Raw genomic sequence first — 12,605 nt, forward strand, 5'->3', positions numbered from 1 at the left:
CCACGTGGGTCCTGGGGTTTGAACTCAAGCTGTTGGGCCTTTGCCCAATGAGTCATCTTGCCAGCTGAATGCCTGGTTTTTTTTTTTTTTGTTGTTTTGTTTTTTTGGTTTTTTGAGACAGGGTTTCTCTGTGGTTTTGGAGCCTGTCCTGGAACTAGCTCTGTAGACCAGGCTGGTCTCAAACTCAGAGATCCGCCTGCCTCTGCCTCCCGAGTGCTGGGATTAAAGGCGCCACCACCGCCCAGCTGCCTGGTAATTTTTAAGAGGCCAGGTTGAATGGCATATGTAGCAAGACAAACAGAATCTGTATTTTACTTTCCGAGGGTGAAGCTCAGCTCTCACTGTTACCCTCACACGAGGCATACTGCAGGGACCCGTGGGCTCCAGGGGAGAGAACGCACTTGGGATGCCTCTCTCTGTATTTGGGGAGAAGCAGGCGCTTGTTTATAAAGCTCAAGCTTTTTCTTTTTTTTAACTGAGCAAGCAAACTACAGAGACATGCCCCTGACAAGTACCTTTCCTCACATGGTAGTCTTCCCTGCACTGTGCGGAGGACCAGGCTTCCTCTTGGAAGCCTCCCTCCAGTCCCTCACCTTCCTGTGGACAAGAGAGCAGGAGTCTCTTTCTACACGCATACCAAACACACATTAAAACTCGTGCCTCGAGTACATGCTTCCCTTTCACAACACACACACACCCTTATGCCCCTGTGATGCCCTTTTTGCTGTCTGGGAGCCAAGAGGGGAAGCCTGCCCCGGTCTTTGCGTGTGAGATGAGGGTGAGATCATTAAGAAGAGAGAGGTGTCCTTTGGGGGAGACATCAGGCAGTGGGGTGGGATCATGGCTGACAGACGGTCCTCGTAAGTCCCGGAGGGGATCATTCACTTACTGAAGGTGGACCTGTTAGCTGGATAGGTGTTAGTCACGTGGTGTGCTCTGGGGGACCAGGTCGGAGAGGACTGGTGGTGGAGTGAGTGACGTGGTGGCCGATGGGTATAAATTACCTGGGCATGCAGTGAGGCGGGATAGGTGAAAGCAGCAGGAGGAGGCAGAGCAGGCGCTAACTCCGCTGGGTACAGAGGGTACGGGGCCCACACTTCAGGGCTACTGGGGTAAAGTGCAGGCACTGTGAGCTCATCTGCAAGAAAAGAATAGGGAAGAGTTAGTGCGTCCCAAACCGTGGCTCCCACCTCAGAAAACACAACCACCAGCAACCCTGAGCCCAGATCGACGGCAGGGGTCCAGTTACTCTCATTCTGGTAAAGACCCCTTGGCTTTGGTTCCCCAAACTCTAAGCAAAGGGACCGGAAGTTTGGAACAAATAAGGCTCATGTGTACTCCCTGCCCAGTGAGGTTGTTTTTCCAACTGTAGCCGGGGCCCAACAACAGTGGGAATTTCCTGCTGAAAGAGTGTGTGGTCTCCTGAGGGATGGAAGGAAGAGAGAGCGAGCAGGAGAGCAGGAGACATCCCATGAGAACCTCTGGGTGCCTTTTAGAGAACAAGGGTTACTGGTAGGACCCCAACAGGCCGTCAGTATTGCTACGGGCAAACAGGCCATGATAAAGCACCTTCCATAGTGTGTCAGAAGTGCAGGGCCAAATACTGGGACCACAGGACACCTAGGGCATTACAAACTCAGACAAGTGAAGAATCTCAAACGTCTCAGTTAAAGTTAGGCTCCCGAGAGATGTAAGAGGAAGCTGTATAGCTCAGAATCTATTTGGGTCAAGCCGCAGTTGCCAGACGGAAGGTCACTTGCCTGACTGCCCAGTGCACTGGGAAGCAATCTGTTAAAAGTAGAGGCAGGCGCACCAGCAAGCTCGGTACAGGCAACACTGCTGCTCAATGGGCTCTGGAAAGCAGCAATCTCAATATTTGCTTTTCTCACCTGTCAACATCTGAAACCAAGTATACGGAGGACGCTTCCCCAGACAGCTGAGGGAGGCAGGATGGGGTGACTGTAAAAAGCCATTAGTAACTGCCTCGCCAGATGACACAGAAATCTAGGGGGGGTGTGACCTGAGGTCAAGAGTCACCTCCCAGGAGCCTGTCCCCCTCCGTCCTCCCCAGCCCTAGAAGCACTGGATCTAGCCAGGACCACCAATAAGGGAAGGGCACGGAGGAGAGCAAACCACGGTGCTGGGTGTCGTGGGTGCAGCTCCGCAGAGCAACCATTAAGTGCGCATGAGACAGGCACGGGAGGAGGCAGGTTCTGCAGGGGCAGAGCTTCCCCTACACGGCAGGGTGGTTGGCTAACACATAGAGGTAGTTCCTGCTGTTCCCAACACCAGCTAAATGCACCATGGCTGACCTCCCCTCTTCTCCCCACACCATCTCACAGAAAAAGGACAGTTAAAACCCAGGTGAGAGACAGACTGAGCATCAAGGTGGCTGAGACCAGCACTAACCGCTGAGTGTACAACTGATTAGTGTTATCAGCCAGGGAAACAATAAACAAAAATCGCCAAGTCCATGCATCTACTTCAAGGCCTGGGTTGTGGCCCAAGGCTCGGGGAATCCCTCAGAGGGCTGAAAGTCCTGCAGATCCTGCATTTCCGGTCATGAAGGGACCACCTGCTTTCCATTAGAATCGTTCTTGTGGGAGCCTGGCTAGTGGAAACTCGCTGCTGCCAAAAACGGGGACCTTAAATTTTAAAAAACCACTCTCAGAAATGGCAAGCTATTATTGTTGTTGTTGTTATTTTAGCTACCAGGCTATTTTAAGATACCATGTCTTTTATAAAAGTCAAGAGAGTCTCACGCCCTAGCCCTAGTGCACTCACACCTAGCTCATGCTTATCCGGCCTGCTGTGCCGACCGACCGGTACCAACTGGTAGAAGCCAGGAGAGGGCCATGCTTGGCTGCAGCTAGTCTGTGGTCCCCAGTCACACTGTAACAGGATGACTGGGGGGAAGGAGCCCCATCCACCTGCAGAGAAGCTGGAGTGTCAGCCTCGGGAGGCAGAAAGAACGCAGGCCACACCCACCAGGGCCCAGGCTCCCTTCTTAGACAAAGGTGAGGTTTTCAGTGGCTCTGCAAACACTTTAAAGAGAGGGAGAAATCCCACCTCACCCCATTCTTTAAGTGTAAATGATGATGTTAAATAATTCATTTAAATTTATTTTATGTGCACTGGTGTGAAGGTATCAGATGCCCTGGGACTGGAGTTACAGACAGATGTGAGCTGCCATGTGGGCGCTGGGAATTGAACCCAGGTCCCCCAGAATAGCAGCCTAGCCATCTCTCTAACTGCTGAGCCATCTAACCCCTAAGTAGAAATGACTTTTAAGAGGTGAAATGATTCTCTGGTCGTTTATTTTTCGGTGCAGCCATAAAGCACTGGGATGCTGGACTGGGGAACTGTCTTGACGGGGTAGACTTCTCAAGCCAGCTGGTTTATTATGCCCACGAGACAGAGCATTAAACGGGGGGAAGAGGGAACAATGAAGATGGACCCTGATGAAGTTGAGATTTCCAGGTCTGCCTACACTTTCATCCTGGCATGTGACCTCTCACACATCCACAATTCCTGCAGGCATCTGCACAAGCGCAGCCGCCCAGCAGAGCGGAACGGGACGTTAGACTATGCGGTGCTGGGCTGAGCACATGCAGTCCCTCTACCCACTTCCAAGAAGGGATTTATGGTTCCCTGAACGACCGGAGACAGCTGGTGCCGGGGACACAACCTCCACCTAGAAGCCATCTTTCCAGGCCAAAAGTCTCTTAAAACATCCCGGGATGATGTCTTTCTGCTGGCCAATATGACAGGACTACAGAGCAAAGCCTGTTGAAGGGGCAGGGAGAGTCCGGAGAGCAGTGACCCATTCCCTAACCACCACTTCTCCATTCAAGCTAACAAGATGGAGAAAAGAAAGAGAAGACCAAGCTTCGGGTCCCCAGAGAACCTTTAAAGGAACCTTTGATTGGTATTAATTTCGCCGCCTGGAAGGTTCTATTTGGAAATGCTGCACAATACAATGCTCAACTGACTGCTTGCCTGAGACAGGCACCCGTGATTGTCGCCTTGCTTTCTCTCTGCCTGGATTCAACGATACCTTGCACTCCGACTTCAGCCACTCACCCTGCATTAGAGGTGGTCTCTCGAGACTGTCTAGCTTGCTCTTCAGAAGCCAGTGTAACTGAAGTACACAACTTGGCCTCATGACACCCCCCTTTTAAAGCCCCCGTGAAGCCGCCTTCACTCCCAGGATGGTCTAACAAGCCTTGGATTTCCTGTTTTCCCGGTGGTCTAAGCTCTGCCTACCTGCCTGCCGGCCTCCCTCCCTCCCAGGCCTCCAGGACTGCTCTCTCAGGTCAGCTGGCTTATTGTTAGCTCTACAGTGGATGCTTCTTCTCCCAGGCTGGGACCCGTAGCCTCCCTTGCTTTCCACTGCACTCCTACCCTCCCAAGCCAATCAGATGGCCTCCTGGGAGGTGAGTTCTTACTCCAGGTGCCCAAGCCCAGCCCAGGACTAGCAGACAGCCACGCACTTATAGTTAGTAAATGAAGCATCCTGCCTCCCGAGTGGAAATAAACCACAGGAAAGAAACATACAGAACAACACCAAGCCCTAAGAATCCCCACCCCTTGTCACACAGAGTTCCATCCAAACACTGCCTACCCCTATCCCAGCTCCTGCAAAGGTGGAGACCCTAAGTGCGGCGTGTGGGGGAGGGGCCTTCAGTTCCAGCTTTTAGAGCGCTCAATTATTTATCGCAATAAACTAAAGGACAGAGAATTAGAAACCAGAGAGCTGTTTTTTAGATGAAATTTTACTCAGGAAAATCATGCCATGGAAGACCCAAGCCCTGAGAAACTTTCTCTTGTTGTTTGCTGGAGACAGGGTTTCTCTCTTTAGCCTTAGCTGCCCTGCAGCTCACTCTGTAGACCAGAATGGCCTCGAACTCACAGATATCCACCTGTCTCTGCCTCCTAAGTGTGTGCCACCACAGCCCAGCTGAGAGAAACAGGGGATGGGGGCAGTGTGTAACAAAGACACAAGAAAAACCAACGCTTCTATTGGCAATCACCCTCACCATACCTCACACACACCTTGGCAAGTAGCTTAGGTGCTTCCAAAGTCCTGCTGACGACCCCTCTTTTCAAGGTCTGGTTTGGCACATTCTCTCCCTACTAGTGAGGCAAAGCAGGTATTGGGAAGGGAAGCTCTACTCTGGGAATCAGGAATTCCAGCACAACTAGTAACGTATGCATAAAGGCTGATATTTCTTTTTTCCCCTTGGTTGTTGTTTTGTTTTTTCAATACAGGGTCTCTCTGTGTAACCCTGCCTGTCTCTGCCTTCTGAGTGCTGGGATTAGAGGTATGCATCACCACCACCCGGTTTACAGAGATATTTTCAAGTAAGACTGTAAAACAGCAAAGAGCCATGCTTGAAGCCTGGGGACATATGATCTCAATATGGCCTTTTTCCTTCTGCAGGTATTTTCTGGAAATCTTACAAACAAAATCATTAACTTTTTAATTGTAAAAATCACCTCAATTTCTTATGCAATCCTTCTGAGTTATTGGTTGTAACTCTGTCCAGTGCACACCAGAAACTGACCTATAATCTCCCTGAAAGCAGGAGGGCTCGCGTGCCCATCTGTCTCTCCGGCTGAGAATCTACCTTGGTGGTGGAGACACAAATCACCAGTTCAGCAAAGAGAGCCAACAGCACTAAGTACTGGGAATGCAAGGAGAAACCAGGGCTGCGCCCAGTTCTGGCTTTTGTAGACCATGGCCATTTCCTCCACATCAGTTACTTGGTACAACTCACAAAACCATTTTGCTTTCTATCCCAATGTAAATACACTAAACTCACCAACCAAACCCTTTTCCTACCTCATATATATATATGCTCGTGCATGCGTGAGAGAGAGAGCGCAGCAAGAAGCAGAGGAGGATGTGTAGTGTTCTGCTCACTGAACCTGGAGCTAGGATAGTGGTCAGCCTCCTGTCTCCACCCTGCGTGGTGCTGGGCCTATAGGCCCACACCTATTTATGAGAGTTGGGATCTGAGTTCAGAAGGTCTACTTCTCAGTTCCAGTTGCTAACTCCTAGTCACAATAAAACAGAGACGACATAATGCCAGTAGCAGGTGACTGGTCCATGCTATGTCCAGAGTTACTCGGAGGCATTAGCATCAGCTCCTTTCATTCTGGAGAAATGGAGGTCTCATGCAGTGTCACTCCGGCATGTCTGAAGCCGGAGCATCGAGAACGCCCCTGCCTCCCCGTCTACGTCACTGAAGATACCCACTCCTGCTCCCTGAGTAGGTCCCCATCTGGCTGTTGGCGACTTCCACCACCTCCCTAGGTGTTTCCTAACACTGCAGCAGCTTTAACCTGAGCGAAGGGAAACTAATTCACAGGGGAAGTTTGCTGAACACACGCCCAAGACTGCCTGGTCTTTACTTGCTGCTCTTAGTGGCTGTCCTTCTGATGGCCACATTCCTGTGAGTTCCAGCTGGTCCAGGTGAGGAAGCCACCCAATGCAAGCACAGTTTTAAAGAATCTGCTTCCTTTTTGAGGGGTGAGGGGACCCTGGAGCTCAGGCAGGAAGAAAACTGTCTCTTCAGAGTCAGGTCACCACTTCCTGCACGGGGACATTTTCCTTCCCTTCCATCCTGTGGCCTGCAGCTGTGCTGACAGAGCTAGTGCCTCCAGCGAGTCCATTCCCAGGCCTGCCAGCCCACCAGACAACTGCACTCAGGCCTGGAGGCTGAGGAGAGGCCACGGTCCCATGTCACAGGAACAATATGGGGACCTCTGCGCAGCTCAACTTGACAGAAGCCGGGGTCATCTGGGAGGAAGGGACTTCAAGTGAGAAAATGCCTCCATCAGACTGGCCTGTGGGTCTATCTGTGAGGATTAATATTGATGTGAAGAGGCCCAGCTCACTGTGGGCAAAGTCACTACCAGGCAGGTGACCCTGAGTCGGTTATGAAAGCAGGATGAGCAAGCCAGTAGGCAGCACTCCTCCACAGTGACGGCCTCAGTCCTGCCTCCATGTTCACTGTGAACACTGGGGTGGGGGGGTGGGGGTAAACCACGTAAGACCCTTCTTCCTTCCAAGTTGCTTTTGCTTGTGGGGTTTTATTGCGGTCACAGAAACAGAACACTGGCACATGTCTGCTGCTGCGTAAATAATTCTGAGCAAATAACAGACACACGAAAATGTTCCCAGCATGCCTCATGCCAATAAAGAAATATCACAACCTTTACAGAAACAATGAAAAACAATATCTTGAATCAGGAGGACAAGGGGCCTTTCTCACCCCTAGAAATGTAAGAGGTCCAAAGGCTAAAAAAGGGGCAATATTAAAACAGCCATTATAAATGGTAAAACTAAACAAAACTATTATAGATAAGTAACCGAAAAGTTGTAATGTTTTCCTATAGACTCACAGAAGTTTAAATCAACACTGCAGTTAGGGTCCATAAAAGTGCTTCTTGTGCAAACCTGATGACCTGAGTTTGAATCCCTAGAACCCCAAGACTCAAATGCGGTAGCGGGCTCTGTAATCCCAAGAGGCATGATGCCAGGAGACATGAAGATCGCACAAGAAGCTTGAGGACCAGCTAGCCTGGAGACCTGGGGTACCAGCAGAAACGAGAGACCTTGCCTCAAAAACAAGGTGGAAGGTGGGATCCAATTCCACATATACACTCAAACTCATCCGCACTGAATATGCTTGTATGTGTGCATGCACACACGCACCGCAGTGAGAAGCAGAATGGGGGTCACAGCTATAATCTCAGCATTTGGAAGGCAGCAGCAGGATGAGGGACCCAGGCGGCAGAAGATCCTGCCTCAAATAACAAGAGCCAAACAAGCCAGTCTAGTCTGTTCAAGGGACTGCATTACCCCACACTTCCCAGGGTTCCGCCTCCTTCCCACCCTCCTGGATGCAGGACACGGAGACATATATCCCAGAGCAAACTGAAGCCAAATCAAGAGAACGGCGGCGTCTGTGTGGCTGTCTGAATTCCCTGAAGCTGTAGTTACGAGCAGTTGTGAGCCACCTGACGTGGGTGCCTAGAAGCAAACATGGGGCATATGGAGGATCAATGAACATCTGTGAACATCATCTGTGCACATCTCTCCAGCCCAAAGGTTATTTATCATGCGAAAAAACAGCTGGACCATAGGATAACAGCCCCATGCCAACCCAAACTCAAGAGCGCTGCTTTGGGATACACTCTTTCTTCTTCATTCTTTTGTGGAGTCGTGTTGCTATCAACTTCCTTAGAGCCATGTTCACACTTTTTATGTTGCACCACTGTTTACCATCTTTCGTTTAAAATGCACGGGGCTCTTTAAGAGTAGAAAGCATCCTTAAAAGCTCCATGCCCTCCAGCTGTGCCCAGACATCTTCAGTCTAGTTCACTGAACAGCCACTCAAGTGCCTTTGGGGCACCTGACTCCACTTCCCCTGAGCATCCATCCATGCAGGGCCCGTGCTGCATTCCCAAGGCCGCCCAAGGAACCCACCACCCACAGTCCTGGTTATGCTTGCCTGCTTTCTTTTCTACAAAAACTTCACAAGAGTCGTAACAAAGGCCTGGGTTTCAGTGGTGCAGACAGTCACACCGTCGACTTTCTGGTGAGATACAGGCTCTTACGACTCTGCAAATGTGACCTCAGCAACCCCTCCCTTATTCCTGAGTGCTGGACTCACAACCGGGCAGTCAATGACAAGCGGGGTTCGTTTGTGAAACAGGGCACCCTAACCTGGTTAAAGGCAATCAAATGTCAAAAGGAAACCGGAGGACTTTAGACCAAGGCTCCGAGCTTCTGTCTCCGGATGACCAATGCTGCAGATGAACTTCATACTCTAAGGGGCTCTCTCTTTGTCGGGGAAATGTGTGTGTTTGTCACAGTGGCTTTCAGGGCAGGAGAGGCACACAGGAACTCTGTGAGGACTCCTGGGGTGTCTCAGCCATCTCAGGGTAGCAATGGTTCACGCTACCCTTAGGTAAAGCTTAGCGCCTCCTCTCTGACCAAGTCTCACCAAAGAAGGAAGGGGAGGGTGCCGGAATGTAAGTCAGAAGCACACTTGTCTAGTAACAACAAGACCTTGGGTTTGCCAGTAAAAATAAAACAGAAATACATTTAATTTCATTTTAAAAAATAAAAACAGGGAAGAAGCCGCGAAGTCAGTGCAACACAGGCTTGTAATCCCAGAAGCAGCAGGCCCAGGGGTTGAAATCCCTGTCACCTCCTGAAGGACACTAGCCCCACAGGCAGAATGCTGTGTTTGTGCTATATTTAGTCTCATGGTCTACTTTATGTACTGTTCTGTGCAAATCCGTCATACCTATAAACACATAGATATCTTATGTTTAGCCATTTACCATGGCTTTAACTGGCCGTGAATTAAGGAGCCTTCCTCAAGTCCGTTACAACTCTTACAAGCTTCTTCTAGAAATGCTCAACTAACCAGCTTCCAGCTCCAAGGCCAGCCCTGAGCTGTCTAGAGCGTAGTTTCAACCAGCACACCTACAAATGTACTAACACCCAAAGGAGCCAGACATAGACGGGAAACATTAAATAATTCCATTTATACAAAGGAGCTTGACTTTGACTAGACAGGTCCAGCAAGAGGAAGGTTATGGGGTCAATAATAGGTGGAATCTGAGTTGACGTAAAAATTTGAAAATACGGGCGGTGGTGGCGCACGCCTTTAATCCCAGCACTTGGGAGGCAGAGGCAGGCGGATCTCTGTGAGTTCGAGACCAGCCTGGTCTACAAGAGCTAGTTCCAGGACAGGCTCCAAAACCACAGAGAAACCCTGTCTCGAAAAACCAAAAAAAAAAAAAAAATAAAAAAAAAAAATTTGAAAATAGGTCATTGTAAAACACTGTGTAAATAATTAATGTTATTGAATGATTACGTTAAAATTGTGAAATGTGTGTCCGAGATCAGGAACGTAGTGGAGGTCAGGGAACAGCTTTATGAGGCCTACTCTGTGGGGCTCTTGTCTGCCTGCTGAATCATTATATTTAAAACAAAGTTGTATTCACCATAGTTTTTTTTTTAAAAATTAACATTTTTTGTTTTCATTGAGCTATACATTTTTTCCCACTCCCTTTCCTTTTTTAAAGATCAACAAAAATATAGAAACCCAATGAGCTACATACGCTAACTTCTGAATTGCTAAACAAAACAAAACAAAACCAACCAAACACACACCCTACAGGGTCTGAGGCCAGAGACTTTATTTTGTTTTTAAGACAGGATTTCACTATGTTCACAGGCTGGTTATGAACTCAGGCTACCGCTTAGGCCAACCTCAAGCTCACCATGATCCTCTCGCCTTCATCCTAAACGCCTGGCTTGGAAGACGTAGTTGTGGATCTCAGATGGGCATCTAACCTGGGTAAACTTTTTCAAATCTGTGAGCTTGATACCTCATTATTAAAAAAAAGAAAGGAAGGGAGGGAGGGAGGAAGCAAAAGGCCTTGTGCAGCCAGAGCCAGCCTCAAGCTCACAATATAGCTGAGGATGACCTTGAATTCCTGATCCCCCAAAGTGCTGGGATCACAGGCAGTGTGCACCACCATCCCGACTTGATTCTTCACCTCAGTGAAATGCGGGCAATAGTCTACAGAGAAATCCTGTCTCAAAAAACTGGGGGGGGGGGGGGTGTTTCCTTCATCCCTTTCTCACTGGCAACCCTCCTCCCCATCTGCCCATCATTTTGCCTGTGCTAAATTCCTTTCCTCACAGTGTGAGGCCCAGCATCTGGTCCACAGCACTGGGGTAGCTGTCCCTGTGAGGAGCAGCTGCAGGTTGGCTGGTGGGCCTGATGGACTGGGAGCTGGAACACAAACGAGGCTGGCAGGCACCACTACAATGGTCCTTTTCCCAAATTATATAAAAAATAATAATAATAAAATAAACAACCTTTAATCCCAGAACTCGGTACACAAAGGCAAGAGGATCTGAGTTCAAGAGCAGCCTAGACTACAGAGGAGTTCCAAGACAGCCAGGGTTGCTACACAGAGAAACCCTGTCTCAAAACAAAACTAAACAAATCAAAGAGAGAAAAAGAAAAGAAAAAAGGCATATTGCCTTTATAAATTATTTTGTTACTTTAATTTACATGTGTGTGCCTGTGCACGGTACACGCATACCACTGGCGCCACAGCATGCGTGGGGAAGTCAGTACAACTCGGAGGATGTGGGTTTTCCCTTCCATCTGGTGGGACCTGGTGACAGAGCTTAGTGGGGTTTCTATTTGCTGGGCCATCTCATTGGTCCCCAGATCTCCCCCAGCTGCCAACTCCTTCTGAACTGGGACATTGATGGCCTCTACAATCTTACAGGTCTTCCCTCTGTCATTCATCCCTTCTGCCTTCCCAAATCCAACACACCCCACCAACTCCCCTGTGCCAGCGCAGAACTAGTTATGACTTCCTGGACAAAGCCAGCCTTATCGCTGATCCCACTCTTCCCTTTGCCTGGAAGGTAACTCAGCTGAATCACAAATCCAGAATGGTTTCCCCAAGGCAGCATGGGTGCATGAGCCCACTTCGAGATTTCCACAGGTTGGATCTCAGACAGACCCACTTCTTTTATTTATTTATTTATTTATTTATTTATTATTATTATTATTAATAATAATATTTGTTTGGGTTTTCAAGACAGAGTTTCTCTGTGTATCCCTAGCTGTCCTCGAACTCACAGAGATCCACTTGTCTTCTGCCTCCCAACTGCTGGGGTTAATGATGCAAGCCACCACTGCTGACCTATCTAGAACACATCCTACACCTAGTGCCTTCAGGCAGTCTTGTGGGTGGGGCTGTGTTCCTACTGCCACCTCCTGAGACACCCAGCCTCCCCTTTAGTCCGCTGATCGCCAAACCTGTCTTGGTACAAGAAATCAATCTTCTGGAACATTTTGCTCTTTCTGGGGATCCAGTCGAGAACGAATTCACGCGCTTTTGCCAACAGGATTACTGTCCCTCAGAGAGTGCCTGCTACCTAATCTAAACCCTCAGAACTGGATCAGCCACGGGCTCCACAGAAGACCTGGGAGCCAGTGGGACGCGAGAAGTCTCGGTTCTAACTGAGGACCTCCGAGTTGAGGCTGGAGAGTCCTGGGATGTCTGGTGGACCAGTGGCCCTGAAGATAGCTGACCAGGGAGATGAGGAGAGAAAAGGCCATTTCTAAACTTTCCACGGGGCTGCTTCAGGTTCTTTGGGGGAGAAGAAAAGAAGGGCCAAGTGGAAAAATGATTATATATACTTTCAAATTCCTTTCAAAGAATCACCAGGGTGTTTTTCTTTTTCCTTAAAGATCTTTCCTGGCATTTGACGCTGAAGGCTGCTAATTGCTAAATTTAACATCTCACAATTACTAGGTTCTTTATTCAGTTAGCATTTGCCAGAAGTCCAGTTAAATTGCTATTTTAGGGAAAGAGCTTGAGCAAGTTGAGAGATGTTTATTGTATAATAAAATAATCTTTTAAATAACTTTTAATGACAGTTTATCAAACACATCTATACTAAATTTATCCAAAGGAAATCTCTGCTGAAATAACACAGTGCTAGGGAAAAATGGTTTCTGCTTAGAAAAGTAGGCTGCACTTGGAGG

General features: G+C 48.8%; 1 protein-coding gene across 5 annotated transcripts in view; it reads right to left on the bottom strand.

Moving 5' to 3' along the window:
* Rbpms (RNA binding protein, mRNA processing factor) overlaps positions 1–12,605 on the bottom strand; it is a 143,344-nt gene that overhangs the window by 18,043 nt on the left and 112,696 nt on the right. For 3 of the 5 annotated variants that reach the window (XR_012911853.1, XR_012911854.1, XM_075986515.1), the window contains exon 6: positions 1,005–1,138. The exons of the other annotated variants lie outside the window; for them this stretch is intronic. Coding sequence is in view for 1 of the 3 variants with exons in the window: in XM_075986515.1 (XP_075842630.1) it covers positions 1,005–1,138 (134 nt within the window). In the remaining 2 variants the exon portion in view is untranslated. The remainder of the gene's footprint in view (positions 1–1,004; positions 1,139–12,605) is intronic. 5 annotated transcript variants of the gene reach the window in all.

Source organism: Microtus pennsylvanicus, chromosome 9 (genome assembly GCF_037038515.1).
Source record: "Microtus pennsylvanicus isolate mMicPen1 chromosome 9, mMicPen1.hap1, whole genome shotgun sequence".
Lineage (NCBI taxonomy): Eukaryota > Metazoa > Chordata > Mammalia > Rodentia > Cricetidae > Microtus > Microtus pennsylvanicus.